Genomic DNA, 20,534 nt, shown 5'->3' on the forward strand with positions numbered 1-20,534 from the left:
AAAAGTACATCCGGGGAGACCCTAGGCAACTTTACCCAAACAGATGCTCCCAGATACCCGCCGCTGCAGTGTATCACGGAGGTGAGGTAAAGAGGGAGGCAGCAATGAGGCGTAGTCGGAGCAGTTATGCAACTCCTGAACAGTCGGAGGTTCGGTTACGATCGTTCTGTTAGAACCCCTGACTCCCAAGAGGTCATCTTCCACTGCATCCCTACATGAGCCCAAAGGCTGGGGCTCACTAGCAGGTCCCACTTGCCACACTATTACCCCGCTCCTTAGCTTCAAGCTTGGCCTGAACCCTCCACTGTTCTCGGATGGCTGCAGTAGTCCTACTCCACCTGTTCTACGGTATCAGTCCAGCAGGGCTGGCTGAGTATTGTTGCTGAGATCTCCACTCAGGCTTGGGTCAACAGCTTGGGGGCACGCTGGCCATCACCGGGGAGGGTTCCTCTTTCTCCAGGGCCGCCGGTGCTAGTGATTAATTTCTCACTTCAGGTAGGCCGTACTGCCACTTTCGTCCTTCTCTAGCGATGCCTCTATCAACATCGGGTGCCTGGTTGTGTCTGTTCCCCCCTCCCCCCCGAGGAGTTGCATAATGAGCACAACGTAGCTACTGCCCCCCTAGGCAACTAGCTGCTATATCCCAGACACAGAGTGTCAGATCACCCCCTAATACGCCTCGGATAGGTATACCCACACCACTGGGCGCACTTATGGTGACTTAAGTATCGTCCTGGGAAGGCGCGGGAATAATGGCAGTGGAGAGGCCTGTTCACAGCAGGCAAACTTGCGTCACAACAAGAATTCACACAACTCCATGGTTTACCATATTCCCTTTTTTTGTTGACTTTTGTCACCAATTCTGCTTGTGAGGGATCACTTTGGTGATCAAAGCAACGTCATCTAAAGTCCAATATTTATTGTCATTAGCTCAAGCATAGAAAATGTCTTTAACTGATTTAATCTGGTAATGCTGGCATCTTATGTGTTTTCTTTCACCCCAGCAATGAGCTTGGTTAATATATGTGTATAATTGAACTCTTGGTTTTCACAAATACTGTAATACATTGAACAGAGCCATTGGAAAGTAAATATCTGATGAATACAGGACGTGAGTCATTTCAACATTCTGGATTGTGCAGTTTTTAGAGGAATCAAACCATTCCAGTGCAGTCATTTCAGTGTCTGCTCTATTTTGGACAATATTATGTTGTTGTAAGATAGCAAATGTATTTGGGAATTTAGAAACGGCCACTGATGGGGCTGTGCGACCCACCACCTTCAGTAACCCACCCAGTGAGGTATCATTGTGAGGACTGTGGGTGAATCTGAATCCAGATTAATAGTGGGCAACTGTATATTTTCATTTCTTAGAAGTGTATTCTTTGTTCAAAAACAACCGTATACATGAAGAAAAATATTGAGCAGATCCATGAGTTTACAGTTAATACACGCATATAAAAATCGTTTTATTTAGAGTTATTATCTGTGCTTTTGTGATTGAAATTCAACTGTCGAATAAGGCAACTATAAAGGTCTTTTTGATCCTAATCTATAAAATAATCGTTTAACCTTAAATCTCTGCTAGATAGATCATATTCTTGCCCAGTCATAACATGCTTCAAAGTCTAGACAACAAAAATATAGGCCCATGCACTGATTTTGTAAGAGGGCAAACATTATACATGTATTTTTCATTTTAAAGGATATTTAATAATTTCCTTTAGAATCGCAGTCTGAATTCATTCATATACAGCCGGAGTACATTATTGGCTAGTTTAGATCTCAGTATACTTAAAACAGCTTCCGCTCTTTTAAACTGTTTTTTTTAATACAAATTGCGAAACACAATTAAGGAATTAGAAGCCGAATGGATTTAACCCAGACTACCTAGCCATCTCTGCCTTCACTTCCCTCTGATCATCCTCTCTTCCTCTGTCTCCTTAGCTTTCAGCCTGCCCCCTCCTCGCTTCCTTCGATGCTGTGCAATCTCATCCTTTCATCCACCCCTTCTTTGCTGTCTCCTAACCCTGCACCTCTTCTATGTTTGGCTCTTCCCTGTATAGCTGATGGGTCCCAGATATCTGGGATTGGCTCCTCACTCTCCTTGAGGCCTGCCATCTTCGTACTTGCTGTTAGGCCAGGCAGTCAGTAAGCAAGCTGGGTATTAGACTGAGCCCCATAGAGAGGATATATACTACTCCATTGTGTTAGAGGAACCTGCATGACCGCTGTTCCTCTTTGTCATGGAATCTTGCACTTATGTCAATGCCCCATTCTACCTTGTAGGACTGAAAGAGCAACTCTGAGGACAAGAGAAATTACAGTGTAGCTTTTCCAAGAGACAGTGATATTCCTGAATACTCAAGACTCTGTTGTGTCCTTGTGATGCATGTGCATCCACACCTCTTACAGTATTACACATGATTCAGGACGGATGAGGACGACCTAGGTTGAGACGCCTGGGGCCTACCAGCAGGGCCGGACTGGGAATGCAAACCGGCCCTGGCTGTTGACTTGGGCCAGCCGTCAGGGGGCGGGGATGATGGAGAGGGTGTGTGCGGAAAACGCTGCAGCTGCTTTTGTTACAGGGGGCTGACATACTACAACCCCCCCCCCCCCCCCGTCATCCAAAACCGACCCCCACCCTTGCGGCCCACCAGGGAAGCATCCTGCCTACCCATGACAAGTTGCAACGACGCCCCGCCTCACCCGTTACCTATGAGGCAGATTGAAAGAACACGAGAAGACATAGGCTCAATGAAAGCCGACATGTCTTTCTGACAGAACTATTGGAATGAAGACACGTTAGTGAAGACTCACGAGTCCACAAAATTCAACAGTAAGGGACCCGTTGAACTTGTAATTTGGTCCTGATGAAGGCCCAGACTCTCATAGGCACCAGAGGTTGAAACATGTTGACCGTTCACATGTGATATTAAGGACAATTAACACGATCGAACAGCATCACCATTTCTCTTTTTAATCTTACCCCTGTATACTTGACCCATATTAAAGTGTACATTTTTAGAAGCAGGAGGTAATTTTACGCACCACCACATGGATCCCACCAGTACTTACCCTCGGATCGTGGCAGTACTCACCTAGGGAAGCGAGTACCTAGGTGTGAAACCCAATGATGACTCCTCCCAACAAGACACCATAGTAGTGATCACTTACATCACCAGTGGTAGAGATTGGTAGAGGGTTTCGGGTCAACACTGGCGTGACCCAGGCCCCGGAAAACCAGTAGAGCTCCCTCTCCTTTGATTATGGATGTTACACATGATTCTGAACAGAACTGTTAGTACCACGTTATTAAATCAGCATTGCAGTAGAAGAAAGCACTGCTGCATAACTGAATATATGGCCCTTGTTGTAATTATTTTTCTGCTAATCCATTTCCTTATCCAGCAGCACTCAGAATACTGGTTTCTGCTGGAAGATATCTTGGCGAGGCAAGGACCTGCACATTCTGCAAAGAGAGGCTTATCTCTTTTCCAATCATTCACTAAAGCTGGAAGAGGGTGATACAGCGGCCTCCCTTCCTGGATAGGAGTCTGTTCTCTGAGCAAAGTGTATATTCTCCATCCAAAGTAGATCAAGCGTGGCCAACAAACAGGCCAAGCTGGATATGCCAGGATAGACTGGCATCCTTGGTTACTTCTGATCTTTTGAAGGAGCCTCTTAATTGGAGGAGATGAAGGAACAGCATACAAAAATTCCCCTTTTGACTTTAATATCAGGCCTTTCCAGAGGTAATTCAATCCCTTGGCCCACACACTAGAGCAACTGGTGGTCGTGTGAATTACAAAGGCTCTGTAGTACATGGGCTTCAAAGATTGAGTGCAGTGTTTCCTTCAGAATTTGTACGTGATGCAGAGAGTGGAGAGGTGTTCACAGGCTGTCTGCTGAGGAGTTCTCGATTCCCTGCGATGTTGAAAATAAGCAGGAAAGTGTTGCAAGACCTATGCCTGCAGAGATATGGTAGTGGGTGTACCTTGCCCCAGTCAGTGAAGTGGACACTGGTGGTGTAAGTATACATTACCACCCCTCTGGATGTCAACAATGACAAGAAGTCTCTCAGTAGTAGGCCAAAAATAGGTTTTCAGCAGCCTAAACATCCATGAGAAACCGCAGGAAGGAATTGGGAACTCCCATGTGATTTGTACCAAGAGTTGTCTACAACTGGTAGTCCCTGACTTAAAAATGGAACCTTAGGGTTCTGCTCAAATACACGCTAACTCTGCTCGGTGAAGTTAACATGACTCCAGTAATGTAAACTCTAGGAATGCTATCACTGGATACGGGTCCAGAGCACTCATATGAGATCCCTAGTTTTTATCCAAGGAATATTGAAATCTCATGCCATGTCAAACCTGAAAACCACACAGTGCTTGACACGACTTGCAGGATCTGCACGTTGCAGCATACTATATTTTATGATGGGATACTATATATACATCAAATGATATCTTCCACAATGCGTTACTACAGGACATTGTACCATAGTGCCACTGTCCAACACGCTCTACAATAATACTACATGCAGCACACAATACACATCATACCAAAATGTCGGACACACTTTGGGGTGCAATAGCAAGATGAAATGTCATTGAACATGTATTTTAATAGTGAGGATTCCCGCTCACGACCAGCCAAAATTGGCTTCAGGCTTTGTTTGACTGCAGTAACCTTAGAATGCCTTACACTATATAATGCTTATTTTAAAAATAGGTAATATGAAAGTTGTGACAAAAATAACATTCTGAGGCCAAAATTGTATGCTGTAACTCTTCTAATTGATTGTGTTTGCCTTTTCCTTCAACAGAAGAATTAAGGGAGTACTTTTCTCAGTTTGGGACTGTAAAGAAATGCCTCCTGCCTTTTGTGAGTATTCAAGATATCCTGTACCCTTCTTAAATGAAGCGTTGTAGGTCCAGACTGAGCATCCTCTAATTTTATTTGTGCCCTTTTTTTGGCATTTTGTGTGGTTAAAGAGGCTGAAACTTGAACGTGCTAGTGTTAGTGCTCGGGTGTCCTAGAGAGATTTCAGCTGTCTACAGTCTGACACACTGCTGCAAATCATAAACGATTCAGAAAAGGGGGTGGTGATGAACAGAGTGTCTGAATTGAGCAGATCACTCTTACCCAGTCCAAAGATCAGGGCTTGATCCATCACCGTTATTTATCTCACTGCCCCATCCCAGCTCAGAACCTGGCTATATGCAAATCAGTCTGTCCCTGGCCCAGTGCATCATGGGAACAGGGCAGACTAAACTACCAAGCCAATTCTTCACCAGAAAGGAGACAAGCTACCGGGGACCGGTTTCTGGCATTTCAACCGTCTTCGGCCCGGCTTGCTTGAATCCTGATGGAAACTGGGATGGTGCAGTGAGCTAAAAAAACGGTGTTGGATCTAGCCCTGATCTCTTGACTGGGTGAGAGCTTTCTGCTTAATTCAGAGACTCTGTCCCTCACCACCCCTTGTTGTAAATATTTTTGTCCACCCTAAGCGTGGAAGGGTATTCTCAGATGTGAGACCCTTGCTCATTGCACCATCAGGATTCAAGTAAACCGGGCCGAAGACGGCTGTAATGCCAGAAACCGGTCCCCGGGAGCTTGTTTCCTTCCCAGTGTAAGAATTGGCTTTTGTAGTTTGGTTTGCCCTGTTCCCATCATGCACTGGGACAGGAACAGACTAATTTGCATACAGCCAGGTTCTGAAACTGGGATGGTGCAGTGAGCTAAAAAAACGGTGTTGGATCTAGCCCTGTTCTCTTGACTGGGTGAGAGCTTTCTGCTTAATTCAGAGACTCTGTCCCTCACCACCCCTTGTTGTAAATATTTTTTTCCACCCTAAGCCTGGAAGGGTATTCTCAGATGTGAGACCCTTGCTCATTGCACCATCAGGATTCAAGCAAACCGGGCCGAAGACGGCTGTAATGCCAGAAACCGGTCCCCGGGAGCTTGTTTCCTTCCCAGTGTAAGAATGAAAAATTTCCTAGCTTACGTAACGGAAAGTTTCAATTCTATTAAGGACTAGGAGGCGAGGATTATGCAGTCCTTTCTTCTCTTTATTATAATAGCAGATTCAAAGAAAATAACATAAAACTTTCTGGAACTACAACTCCCATGAGCACATGGGGCACAGTGTCCATAGTAACCGCCAGCCAATGGTGATGGTGTCCTTGGTATAACTGGCTGTGACGTCCCTTCCGCTTCCTCTTCTTCTCTGTGAGGAAAAACTCCCGGGAACGTTCATCAATCCATCTGGTCTTGCCCTAAATCAACACAAGACAACCGTTATCTTGTTCTTCGTCCGTGGAAGAAAGCATATAAAGGCAGTCTACCGCACATCCAAGAATCTATCCCCCCATTGAAAACCAGGTCAGGGAGAACACAATCCATTTGAACACACCGTAACTTTATGCCAGCGTAGGCCAGACAGCATCATAACCCATTAAGGTAACGTTGAGTTACTACTTCATAACACATTAAAGTAAACATTAAGGCACTACTTACCGAAAGCATCATAACACATTAAGGTAACGTTGAGTTACTACTTCATAACACATTAAAGTAAACATTAAGGCACTACTTACCGAAATACGAGGATTACGGGTGGGTCGAGACCAGAAGTCTCGGGAGGGATAATCCTCGCCTCCTAGTCCTTAATAGAATTGAAACTTTCCGTTACGTAAGCTAGGAAATTTTTCATTCTATGTCAGGACGGAGGCGAGGATTATGCAGGTTTAAAGCCTATCCACCACCAGTTCTGCCGCGCCATAGACGGGCTTAAGTAAACTACTTAAATGTGGACTCGGAGGACTAGTCCGCCATAGCCATAATATCCTCCAGACGACCACCCGCCTGTACGGCCTTGGAGGCCATTGCTCCTCTCGCGGAGTGAGCATCGAACCTGGTGACATCCACCCCCGCTTCCGTCATGATCCAACAGACCCACCGGGCGATGGATGGAGCTGTGACGGCCCTAAAGGGTTCCGCAGAGCAATAAGGAGCTGACGCTCTCCCGGGGCGACATTCCGCCGTCATATCCACAGACGCCTGCGGCCTCGCACCACACACAGCATGCGTCGGTCTACCGTTAAAGTGACTCCATCTAGGATGAGAATACGTGCCATAGTAACCAGTGCCCTCACGTCCGAAAAGCGTTTACACGAAACCAGACACAGCGGGGTCGCCAGTTCGATCGACGACTCCTTCCTGGTAAGGTATAGATTATCCCGCCAGGAGCAAAGGAACCGTAGTACGGAATTGACGTCCCAAAGGGACTCGTACCTGGGTTCCGGGGGCTTAGAGGGTCTGGACCCCACCTAAGTTTGCATACCCAAGGGTGTTCCCCCGCCGGTTTACCGTCGATGTGGGAATGTCCCACCGACATGCCGAATCTGACAAAATTAGTAGTCCGGTAGGCTAGTCCAGAGTAGGCCCATACGGCCAGAAAACAGGAAGTGGCTAACGCCTGCCCCACAGGACCTACGTGTCTACCCAGACACCAACTACGCCACCGTTGCTAAGCCTAGCGGCACCTCTTGACAGTTCCCGGAGCCCAGGCTCTATAGACGAGGGCCTCAGCCTCCGCCGAAAGGCGTCCGCCTTTCAAACGTCCCCTGAAGAAAAACCGCCAAGCCAGGAGGTGCAAGATCATCAGAAGCACTCGCGGGTGAGGTTCTTCCAGAAGAGCCCGGTAGCAATAGAGGGCAACAGGGCAGTCAAATCGAGCAGACTCGAGACAGGTCCAATAGAGGGAACCAGGCCTGGGCCCGCCAGAAAAAGGATCACTAGGATCCGGGACGCTAGTTGTCGGCGAACTTGAGCCGCCACTCGAGAGACCATGAGAAAAGAGGGAACGCATAAGCCTGTTCCAGTGTACAGTCCTGCAAGAATGTATGAACTGCTGTTGCCTCCGGGCCCGGCCTCCGATTCACAACCTCGGGAATTGACGGTTGAGGCGGGACGCGAAAAGTCCGCAGAGCACGGCCCCCGCCAGTCCATCAAGGCCTGGAAGACCGCCTGATGCAGTCGCCAATTGCTGAAGTCGGGGAAGTTCTTGGAATGCCAATCCACAATTGAATTCTGTGTGCCCGGAAGACACTCCGCCGACACCAAAATAAGCCTCTTCGCCCAATAGTGGCCGAAGTCCTACGTCAGGTCTGCCAAGGCCCGATGCCGAGGCTCGCACTGGCGATTGATGTACTGTCCCGCTGACACCCTGTCTATGCGCAGCAAGAAGCAGCCCTATCTCTGCTTCTGAGTCAGAGACTTCCTCGCGCGAAAACCCATTAGGGATTCAAAGCAAGTGATGTGAAGCTGGAGGAGCGCCAAGTAATTGACGTGGAGCTGGAATTCCTCCTCCGACCAGCGGCCCCCCATCGTTACATAGCCGCAGTGAGAGAGCACTCCCAGTCCCATTGAACTGCCCGTGAGCCATCTATCTTGCTACTGAAATGAGCCTGGAAGGAGGCCACTGAGTCACGCTAGCCGTCTAAGGGAGGTTCCGTCTTTCCGTAGGACTTGGGAGAGCTCCTGCGAAGCTGCGCCCCTATGAGGGAGGCCGACTCCGAGGCCATGTGGAACACCAGAAAGAGAATTGTCTCATCGAAATTAGGACAGCCTTCAGGGAAGTCACTACCAACCCCAGCTCCTGGGGCAGAGAATAGTCAAGTTACAGCGCAACCGGTTCCGCGATTGATCGAGAAGTAGTATATCGGCGAAATATATGATCCATTGTACGCCCCTCTCACGCAGTGTCCAGACCACTGATCGCAGGAGCTTCGTAAAGCACCAAGGGGCCGAAGAGAGGCCGAAGGGGAGCGCTAGAAACTCGATAAACCTCCCCGCCACATAGGAATAGGGAAAAACGCAGATGAGGCGGGAAGATGGGGACTGAGCGGTAGACGTCTGTCAGGTCCAGACGTATCATCCAATCCTCCCTCCGAGGAAGGTACCGCTCGGGGGATGAATCCCCTCCATTTGAAGTGGCAGTAGACCGGCCATTTGACGAAGTGCAGCAGGTCATGACCGGGCGAAATCCTTTGTCCCCCTTCTGGACCAAACATTTAGCTTCGTTGTCGAGCAGAACCCTGCCCTCGGAGGAAAATTAGAGGGCGAGGGATTGCACCCTGACGGGGTGAACCGTAGAACTCTGTCCGGAAAACCAGACTGTTTGGAGAGCCCACGGGTCTGAAGTGATTTGCACCGGTCGTGGAGACGTTCCCGTAGCCTCCCCCCCCCAGGGCGGGGGAAAAACAGGGGGAGGAACCTCCTGGTGCGGTGGCTCCGCCACGGAAGCCCCTTCCGCACCCCTTTGCCGGCGCTTGTACCGGGGTAGAAATTTGCCTGTCGGCCGTCGTTCCGGTCGTTGTACGACTCTGCTGGTATAGTTAGTATTAGGGCCTTACGGTCCCAGCAGAAACCCATCCAAGAATATCTTTTTAGCTGACGTCCGTGCTCTGTCCAGAGCGGAGAAAGTGAGGACGGGTTTGTCTAATTCCATTAACAAGGTTCGCCAGACAACTTGCCTTATGCAATAGGCCCTACATTTGAATAGGCCAGGTCCCCAAGCCTAGAATCTATTGCAATGAGGAGAGACCTCCTCTGCTCCGCCGCCAATGCCCAGTTCGCAGTATCCAAGAAGCACAGGGCTCGCCGTGCCCAACCTGCCACGACCTCCGTGGACATCGACGTCCCCGGTTCCCTGGCCCTTCCGGCCAACTGGATGATCTGAGTCCCGGGGCCGCAAAGAACGCGCAGAACATTTCGCCTTGCTGTTAATCTCCAGGGTGACAGCCAACCTGTCCTCCATTGCGGGCGAGGGCATGCACCCCGCATGCGCGTCCAAGCCTCCTGGTCCAGAGGTTGGCGAACGTTACCCGCGACATACGCCGCCAGCTTAGGATCCAGGATCCATTCCGACACTCGAGGGTGGTAAAACTCATCAAACTCCCGGGCCCCCAGAGGCCGTTGGAAAAAGCTCCTCCTCATCCTCCAAGGAGTCCTCATCCATAACACCCTCTTCCTCCAAGGGGAAACCATCCACATGGTCCGTTTCCGGGGCGACCTCGTCGCCATCTTCTCCGGGGAAGAACCCCTCCCGGCAGGGTATATGTGTTAGCGTCCGCGCACTCTTACTGGAGGAGTCTCTCAAGCGGTCAACTCCGTCCCCAGGTGCCCTGCGTGACGTTTAGCAGCATTCCTGCCCCCACCCTGCGCGCCTCTAGGTCCGCGATTGACGTGCCCTGCGGTACCAGACACCCCGGGAAAACTTATGGGCAATAGTGTCCACTCCTTCCCACCAGGGCACCAGCACCGTGACAGAGCCTGTGAAAAAAACGCGCGACCCACCGCCGGCGGCAAGGGTTGGGAGAAGCATACATTGTTACCTTCTGAAAGGGGTTTATTGCCTGCACTGAGGTTGGATACTGTGAGGGTGTGAGCACCAAACGCCCTTATCCTAAAATACAATAGGGCAGCCCCCTCGCCGATGCTCTTGCAGCCTAACTGCTCGAAATGCAGGTGCAGTACCTGTTTCCGCCACCAGATGGCGTCTCGCGCAACGCGCAGTCAAGGATCACCACAGAGGATGTCAGGCGAGGGTTGGTGAGGCGAAAAGTAGACCGCCTCAGCGCGCCGCAAGGATGGGAAGAAGACCGCGAGCGCAGCTTCTCCGCACACTACGGCGCCCCACAGAGCCGGGGAAAACGCGAGGGCGCGTCTCACACGGTCCGCGATGGAAGCGGCAGTAACGGCGCAAGCAGCGCCTGGCGCGCGTCACTCTGCCGGCTCAACAGCGCTAGTAAGCGCACTTCAAGCAACATAGTATAAAAGTCTAGGTCAAATCGCCTAAAGAATCTCAAACAATAAAAATACCACACAAGTCAAAAGGATATTAAAGTTCAACAGCGCTAGTAAGCATACTTCAAGAAACATAGCCTAAATGCTTAGGTCAAATCGTTTAACGAATCTCAAACAATAAAAAATACCACACAAGTCAGAAAGATATGAAAGTGACTTATCTGACGAGCAGAGAAGAAAGAGGAAGCGGAAGGGACTATACACACAGCCAGTTATACCAAGGACACCATCACCATTGGCTGGCGGTTACTATGGACACTGTGCCCCATGTGCTCATGGGAGTTGTAGTTCCAGAAAGTTTTATGTTATTTTCTTTGAATCTGCTATTATAATAAAGAGAAGAAAGGACTGCATAATCCTCGCCTCCGTCCTGACATAGAATTGGCTTTTGTAGTTTGGTTTGCCCTGTTCCCATCATGCACTGGGACAGGAACAGACTAATTTGCATACAGCCAGGTTCTGAAACTGGGATGGTGCAGTGAGCTAAAAAAACGGTGTTGGATCTAGCCCTGATCTCTTGACTGGGTGAGAGCTTTCTGCTTAATTCAGAGACTCTGTCCCTCACCACCCCTTGTTGCAAATCATAAACAGCAGCTCTCAGAACACATTGAGGAGTTAAAATGTTGAACCCTAGTTCGCTGGCTGGATATTGTATTCCTATGTGCCTCAAGTGTTTCTAAGATGGACTGTGGCAAGTGAAGTATTTGAAACAAATTGTCACTAATTTTATTGTGACATGGATGGAAAAAGGAAGTTAAAATGGAACCAACACTTGTAGTAGCAGCTTATAAATGAATAACTTCACTCAGTGGCCAGCCTTATAGCGCGTGCTGTTCTGAAGAGTTGATCCCACGAGCACCCATCTTTTGCTGTTGCATTGGGGAGTCTGGGACCCTCTTTGGTTAGAGTTGTGCTTACATCATCTGCATAAGTTGGCCTGCTCAGTCAACCCTGCCTGTGGTATAGGTCCATAGTTTTTCTAAATGAAGGTGACCAAAATCAGATTATTCTGAGACCTATCATTTACACAGGACTCTGCTCTGCTATAAGATGTAGGACTACTAGCACTAAGGCGCAATTGAAGTATAACTTGTTAACCACTGTTTAAAGCTGGGATACGAACTCTAAGCTGTGGTGGAGTGTGGCCTATTGTAATTAAATAGTAGGAAGAAAGTGATGTCCATTTTCCAGATTATAAACACGGCATTGAGATGGAGAGGTTGTTCACTGGGGAAAGGACAGTTGTGTCCAAAATAAGAAAAGAAAAACACACAGATATGTCATACCAAACACTCCTGTAATTCATCCGTCCCAAATACACATTAAAACAAAAATCTCTGTGTGAGGCATGCACATAATCCACGCAAATCAGTAACAATCTTGCTGGTTATTGTCCAATGTTTTCCACCACGGCGCAATTCTTTCGGATACTACAAAATTTGCCTGCCACTGTCCAGAATGACTGACATCCAGAGAATAGAAAACATAACTAAATACAAGCTGAACAGAACAACAAAGGGTGCCTAGAATCTAAAAGTTCTTCAGGACCATATACATTGGTTGTAATGTTTATAAAAATGTTTTTAACGTAGCATAAGATAACAAATAATCCCTACAGTAGATCTATGAGATTGGTGGGTAGGATAGAAAAGAGTAGTTCTATGAAGTTTAAATTAAGCCAATTAATATGATACAATATTGTCTGGATGGCAAATGCATGTTAAGGGCCCATGCTACTGTGAATGGTAAAAAGGCTGCACTGTGTTTTGAAATAATCTCTATTTATGGCCTGACTTTATGCAGGACAAAGAGACGGGATTCCATCGCGGGATTGGCTGGATTAGATTTGCTTCAGAAGAAGGGCTACAGAATGCTCTACAGAAGGAGTCTCACATCATCGAAGGATCTAAGGTAACTGAGCATACCACCCTTTCCTCTTGAGTTTCTAAAATGGTTCTAGTGCATATTAGTAGTTGTGAAGCTATTTTTGCGACAAATCCATTTATGTATTGTTATTTCTATAGCACATATTTATCTGAGTAGGAACAGAGTACGGTTGAGTTGGCGGTAGGTCAAATTGGGATTTACATATTTGAATAACAGTCCAGTCTTACCTATGTATCATTGCATTAGTTTTCATATATTTGTATTTATTTTGGGGATAGTTCATTATTTGTCAAGAATCTCACAATTACCATCCATGAGTGGGGTTATTGCCCAGGTCATCAAGTTCTAAAGTCTGCTGTTTATTTCTTGATTACAGCACACTGTTGTTAGACTACTGTGGTGCTTTACGGACATTAATCTGCAGCAATATGGCACAGCATTTATGGCATTATTAAAGAAAATGATGACTACGAGTTTGCTAAGAACTGATCATTGCAGCTTCAAAGATGCTGGAGAACCATTTGTGGGTTGTTCTTTAAGACCCAGGGACTGCCAACCAGGAGACAGGAAGGGGCAGCCTGGGGAAGAGGAGAATGAAAGGGTAGTGGTTGAAGTCTCCAAGGAAGAGAAACTTGTTGGAGCAGCGGTATGAGTGAGAGAGTGGAGAAGAATAAATAGTACTCCACGCTCACCGATGTCCTGTTGTTATTGGGGCCATCCATTCAGGAAACACAACACCCATTAGGACAAAGTTAAATTTAGCAAATTGTTTTCATTGATTTCTTATTTCACAGCAATGCCCTCAACATTAGCTGCCTTTGGATGGACAGTTTCATTATGCCTTTCTCCCACTAGTACCCAGGATAATAATGTTAAGTTTAATTACTAGTTTGGTAAAAAAAAAAAAAAGACAGATGTCCACTCTGTAGTTGTACATGTACACAGATGTGTATTTAGACATTCCTCTGTTTTGAACTGATTAAATTTGAAAAAACTAAGTGCTGGTGTATGTTCTTATTTTTAGCTTCAAGTCCAGCTAAACCGCAAACCAGTGGGAATGTTCAACAACAGAGGCGTCAATGACCAGGGGTGAAGCGGATCATGTTTGCTGTCTTTTTCTGCCACACCTATATTTATTTTAAAATGCTGTCAAATAAACATTATGAAAGATAATACGCCTCCTTAGTTATTATACTTAAATGGTGGAATCGTTACAAGATTTCAGGTTTGGAGAATGGCCCATCAATGCATTTCTTCTTTTTACGTTTTTTTTTGGGGCTACAGAAGTGTTGCTGTTCAGACATACCTTGGTGGTGGGTAAAGATAATCAAATCCGTCATATTGCATTTGTGGTAGCAGGTGGATTTAGGGTTGAGGGGGGTTGAAGACCTTTTTGAAGAGGCGAATATTTAAGCTGGGGGAGTTATTTGCAGAGGTGTATGTTGCTGACTTGAAGGAGAAACCGTAACAGTGGGTTTGTATATATTTTATGAATAACAAATACCAATGCAATTGAGATTACAGAAAGGTTATGTTTGTAGGGTGGGTGTAGTTTCGGTACAGGGATTTAACCGTGTGGAAGGAAAAACTGTGCTGCCAGCTGACAGTCAGGTAGTGGTGTGTTTTTGTTTTCGTGGTAATAGGGAGTAGTTAGTCTAAGAAAGTTGGTGTTTCAGTGTGGACATTTTCCCATAAAATACACCTTTATTTCAATGCAAGCCAATGTGCCTGGTTAATGTGGGAGATTACAGTTTGGAAATGTGTTGCAGCATGGCAGTTGGACAAGCTTTATCGGCATACAGGCCACCTTCTTAGAGGTCTTTGAAAGTCAAATTGCAGAGAGAGGGGAAGTGGCTTTGTGAAATTGGTACTTTAACTTGATAATTAAAATCAACCTGCCAAGCGTAGCCCAGTAATTTTTGTCATGCAAGTAAAGTATAGTTATGAATAAAAGATAACTTCCAAGGAATTGGTGTTTCTCCTAATAAAAAAATACAATCATGCAGACAGCTGATGAACAGGAACTTAATAGCATGACATTTGAGCTGTAGGAGAACAAAAGCAAGAGGTTTTTTTTCTGTATCACCTATGCAGAGAGTTATTATCTGTTGTGCTAGAAGTTTTGGAGGCTTTTCACATACCACTCCATTAAATATTGACTGACTCTTTTCTAGTGGAATACTGAGTGAATGTTTGCTCTAGCTGGGAATTGCTAGGGGTAGGAGCGTGTGCGCACACAGCGCCGCCTCCTCCCACCCCTTTTGTTTTTTGATACACTTGCTCCAAAGTACCTAAACAGACTACCGGGACCAGTCCTCCTAAGGCACAGGTCCTCACAAAGATATTGTTTGTCTTGTTCTGTCAGGGTTTATCCACGCTCTGAGGACCAATCCGGTCCTCACAGCATGGGTTATACATACACACACGCTTTTTGTACTATGCATATCCATCAACTTCGCATTTTCAGAATCGGAGACTGGGATGCACTGCACGCCTCAGAGTGCCTTGAGAGGAAGTGAGGAGAGCATTGCTGCACCGGTTGGGCGCTTGAAGAGGTCTGCTTCCCTCCCACATTGCAGAGAACACATTTTCAGCACTGGAGACCAAGGCGGACTGCATGCCCCTGCGCTGATGAGGCCCGCCTTCCTGCTGCTGCGCAGTACACGCCTGCTCGAAGAGCAGGCCTGTCTTTGCCCAGAAGAGGCTTGGCTGGGCCTACTCTTACATTTGAAGTTTTGTAGCTCCACTAGTTGTGTGAACCCAGTAAGTTAATTTGCTTCTCCCCTCTTCCTTGCATCTACTACTTTCTTCGTTTTGTTGCCAAAATACCTCCTGCCCCACCGTAGTAACCCTTCTCAGGAAGGCCTTTACGTGTGTACCCTGATGACTGATCTCATGGATGCTGTGTAATCAGCTTCAATAATGGGGAAACAGAAAGCACCTGAACAACAAAAGCTCCAGTAAACCCAAGGAAACCTGTGGCTGCTGATTCTAATGTCAATGCCAGGAGACACTGTACTTTGGATGATATTGATCACTTAATTGAGGAGGTTGAGACAATTTAAAGAAAGAAAACAGCTAACCCCAAAAACAAAATCCGCCCTGCAGAAGTGCCCCAAATGTTCAGAGGAGAGAAAAGTAGGAGTATAAAAAAATGGCGTCTACAACAGCGAGGATTGCTTTTACAAAACTGCTCTGGGGACTTAAATTGCCTCTGAAGTTCTTGCTGCTGTAGCTGAAGTAGAAGCCGGATCTAGGGCAGCACCTATCAGTGATTAACTGCTAACGTCCAATTGCTTGCCGCTGTCTCCCAAACTCCACAATCTCCCCAATATTCCATGTTGTAATAGGTACTCTCCTTGCGCTGCCAGTTAGGTAATAATTCAGATTCCCCGCTGCAGTTTCAGATCAGCCTTAGGCTCCAGCTTACACTGAATTTATTGATTCAAATGCTATTATATCTCTGGCACTTGCGAACACAGATGATCCATTCTCACTACATCTCAAGCTAGATGATCTGATGATCTGAAGTTCCAAATATCAAATGTAACTGAAAGATTTGAATAGCTTACAAACATGTTAAGTAGTATTACTGTCAACTGTTCCTGGGAATGTACCTGCAGGCGGGGGAATGTGGTGGTGCAGGGTGAGCTTCCATCCCTAAGAATCCTCACTGATGGTAAATCCACTGGCCACTTGCCCTCCGTGCTGTTACATCTGTACGCCCACGGCATCAATCCTGCAACTACTAGCCAAGTGATGCACTCCGATACTAAGCCCACACTGTCATATAGTTACTGCTTTTCTATATATTATGTTAAGTTAGCATGAGTTTATTAAATGTTTAAACGACATATTTTCCTTCGGCTTCAGTTTGCACACGACACATAATTGTTATTGTAGCTTTCAACCTAGACGAAAGATGTGATTTATTTGAGAATAATATGTTATTGCTCTGATATCAGTTGTGCTTGGTACACTTGGTACACTGTCTGCACACTGAGAACTGCACCCTCTAAGAATAACCTAATACAAGGTTGCTGGGAGGCCTGATCCTCGCACCACATTAGACATAACACAAATAATGTTGCTGCCAACATTGGGGTCTAAGCGGGTTTAAGATAGAGTTACCGAGAAGGCACAAACACACTTGATGGTGCTTCGCATGCAGAGAACTGGTGGCTGATGATGTGATCTTCTCCTACTGATATTTAGAGGTATGGGCCTGGCCTGCTAAAACCCAAATGAGACCTTCTTAGATATAATATAGTATGCAACATAGGGTGCGCGAAATGTAGGTGATACAGATTTCTATAGAATTTTGCATTATAATATGCAATCACCGTTCGCTTACTATGGATTAGTGACTATGCTGATAACTCTGATTTTTATAATATGTATGCTGGTATATAAGATACTGCGTTTGAGAACCTTGCATTGAAAAATAAATATTTCAAACTTGCACGTGTGTTCTTTAACTCCCCGTTGTGGTTTGAAATGATTATAGAGCGAAAAAGTGTTCATGTGTTCCACGATACCTGAGGTAACCCAAGTTCATGTTCTGGTTTGTCTAAGTCATTGGGAGTTTGTTATGACCAATGAGACACTGTAGCTAGTTCGGTAAGGGGATTTTGGATACTAAGGTGGGTTTTGGGTCATCCTAATTCACCGAGGTTCTAGATCTCTGTGCACAGTTCTGTGGGAGAACGGAAACCCTGCTACAACACTGGCCCTGGATTTCCAGGGAACAGTCCCACGCATATGTCATCATTTGGTTAATGTCCATACTCCTATGATCAATGTTCGGCCAATTGACCACGTCAACAGTCGCAGACCCTCTGCTGCTCATTACCTCGACCAGTACAAAAAGATGTGGTCACGGTAGCAAAGAACTTCTATTCAGACAATATATAGTAGCAATCACCAATTGTTCGTTATGGCATAAGTCCAATTTATTTACTTTTTGATCAAAAGCATCTAATGCAATTGTATTCAAAGCATTAACAAATAATGGCAACACCGTTGCTCTTTATGATTACAGTGCAAGATATTACAGTGCTCTTGGTGTAGATGGGGAAAGAAGAAGGGAATAGATGTTAAGTGGTAACGTGTGGGTGGAGGACAGGGAAAAGGTATTTGTGACATATTTACATCAATTATTCATGGTGAAAACTTTTCTGGCCTGAAGTAGGTCTAATGTTTCTAAAAATACTCATAGCTCTAATAGACAAACACTTTTTTTTAACATTGTCACCAGAGTTTGTGTTGTATTATGTCTGTGTGTTTTTGACATTTCGACCCCTAGGTGCAGGATTAAATGGTATCCTCACAGTGGAGTCTTCATCAGGACTGGACTGAGAAGAGCACGTGTGAATAATCGGAAAATAGTGTAAGGAAAAATAATGTATACTAATGTGTTCTACTAATGTGTCTGGTGATCAGTACCTACTTAAATACAGCGACGGGGGATCTCCGCCGTGTAAGTGGAAGGTGTGGGCTTGAAGTAGCTCCTAAAAGAAGAAGGAAACAGTCATGTATCTGCTGATTAAACCAGCTAGTCTAACTATAAGAGGACCATAGTCGCGTACTTACTCCTTCCTGAATAGGGAGAAACATGCAGCGCTATCTCAACAATTTGCAATGCGATAGGAACCAATCTGTGGTATCTAAAAAAAAAAAAAAATCAATATAGCTCGGGACCGTCTGACATCAAGATGCATAACAGCTGACTGCAATTCCAAAGGAATGCTACCTTGTATGTTGTCTGTGTCATGGCCAGCGGATAAAGCTCCGTATCTGCCACAGTCTACAATTGGCTACCTGTATGTACACAGTGCAAACCATCGTTATTGCAAACAGTCAATCAGTCCCCATAGTGTATCCCGTGCCGGTGACGATTCAAGGTAAATACCAAGTGTGTGCTGTTGGTTGATAATCTGCCTCACCGGGTGCTCCGGTCATTATAATCACTGTGCTAGTGCGAATAGCTTAGTGCGAGATGTGCTTACTGTGTGCTACCTTAGTTAATGTCAGAGCGCGCTCATGCCAGTGTTGCTTGAAAAACAAGAGAACGAGGTCTGTGTCATTCACGATCAAGCGCGCTGAGATCGTGAATGTATAAACTCGAAAAGGTCCCCTCGACGTTAGTGGGAATCCCATGGTGTCTTAAGAGCCTAGTGAGACAAGGAGCTCATACCAGTGTTGGTTAAGAAGACAAAAAAGAACTATATCTGCATAAATCTTAATAGCAAAGTCTGCAATATTCTAAAGGCGCCCACTATATAAAGTCGAAGATGCCAAAGTTGTGAGTTCAGAGTGCATATTCTATATTTAAGATAAAAACGTTCGGTCACGACTAAAAGTAAAGCTGGGGATCTCATCCTAGATCAAAGTGAAAGATCATTCGAGTTGGATAACATCCGCGCTTACCTGTCTCTCGGCCAGAGTGCTCGGAAAGTCAAATCGGCTGCCGAAAGACTGGATATTTCCAGATGTGGCAAGGTGTGCGTGCACGGGGAAGTGCAGCCGCTCACCGTCATCAGGGGGCTCATCATTTGTTAGCTAATAGTGGACCCCATGATTGAATATGTAAATAGACTGCCCATGTCATACTTGCGAGCTCGGAGGGAGTATGTGAAAATGCTGTGTTAATGTAATTGTATGGTCTAAGTGTATACCTGTATGCCAGCAATGGACATATCGAAGGAAAGTTATTGTATGTGATATGTTATGTGCCCTGAGCATATGGTTGTATGTACCATATTAAAGCTAGCATCCTTAATACACAATTGTACACATCATATATTAGGCATTCTCGAAGCACATAATTAAACTTTAAACCTTATCATAAAGTTGTATACATTGTAACTCAAGTTCTGTCTTCGGCATTCTCATTGCACATTGGGTATTATTAGCATCCAAATCATAACATAAAACATGATTAGCATCCAAATTTTAACATAAAGCATGAGAACCAGGAAAATGGTTACTAATTGCCAACGTTAACTAAGGAAGTAGTTATATACACAATTCAGCATGTGTGCCAATGACTACATCCAGAGGGTACCCGTCAAGGCATCATTTGTATATTTCATACGTACAACATTGACTCCATCGGCGACGTATGCATGGTTGAGTCTGTGCTACACTTGTTATCTAGAACAGCATGGGTCATTTGAAAAACAGTAGGTATAGCACAGCATGGGCCATTTGAAAAACAATTGGTATAACATGGGATGGGATTCCCAGGCTCGTGAGATCAGATCACAATGTCTGTAGTACATCCCTATCTGGCTCCCATTTAGTCTGTGGTCAGATCCGCCAATTGTGCATTGGTGCCATCTAATTCATTCAATCCGTTATTCACTGTATCCAAAAGGTACATCCACTTACACTCCCTAACATTCAAGATGGGCCCAAGATCACCTCCCCTTGCTCCCAATGACACTTTCTCAAGGATCAACAATCTGATGGAGTCCGGTGGGTGTGTTTTTGTCCTAAAGTGTTCCACAAGTGGGGCACCGGGGTGTTGCAGCGAATCCTGCTTCAGTGCTGCAGTATCCGTGTCTTGACTGTTTGTCTGGTTTGCCCAACATATAGTTGATTGCATGTGCATAGAATGGCATAGATAACGTCACTTGAATTACAGTCTGTGTGTGCCTTTAGTTGCATGGTGTGGTGTTTGTAACTAAAAGACTTGGATTCCATCGCCATTTTACACGCCTTACATTGTGTACCTTTGAAATGTTCCACTACGTCTGGGAGGT

General features: G+C 45.8%; 1 protein-coding gene across 1 annotated transcript in view; it reads left to right on the forward strand.

Moving 5' to 3' along the window:
• Positions 1 to 13,941, forward strand: part of SLIRP (SRA stem-loop interacting RNA binding protein) — a 43,991-nt gene extending 30,050 nt beyond the window's left edge. Inside the window, exons 2-4 of the mRNA XM_086936627.1 lie at positions 4,835 to 4,893; positions 12,685 to 12,792; positions 13,793 to 13,941. Coding sequence (XP_086792753.1) covers positions 4,835 to 4,893; positions 12,685 to 12,792; positions 13,793 to 13,861 — 236 coding nt within the window. The 3' untranslated portion in view covers positions 13,862 to 13,941. The remainder of the gene's footprint in view (positions 1 to 4,834; positions 4,894 to 12,684; positions 12,793 to 13,792) is intronic.
• The last annotated feature ends 6,593 nt before the right edge of the window (positions 13,942 to 20,534 follow it).

This window comes from Lissotriton vulgaris, chromosome 9 (genome assembly GCF_964263255.1).
Source record: "Lissotriton vulgaris chromosome 9, aLisVul1.2, whole genome shotgun sequence".
In the NCBI taxonomy this organism is placed as follows: Eukaryota; Metazoa; Chordata; class Amphibia; order Caudata; family Salamandridae; genus Lissotriton; species Lissotriton vulgaris.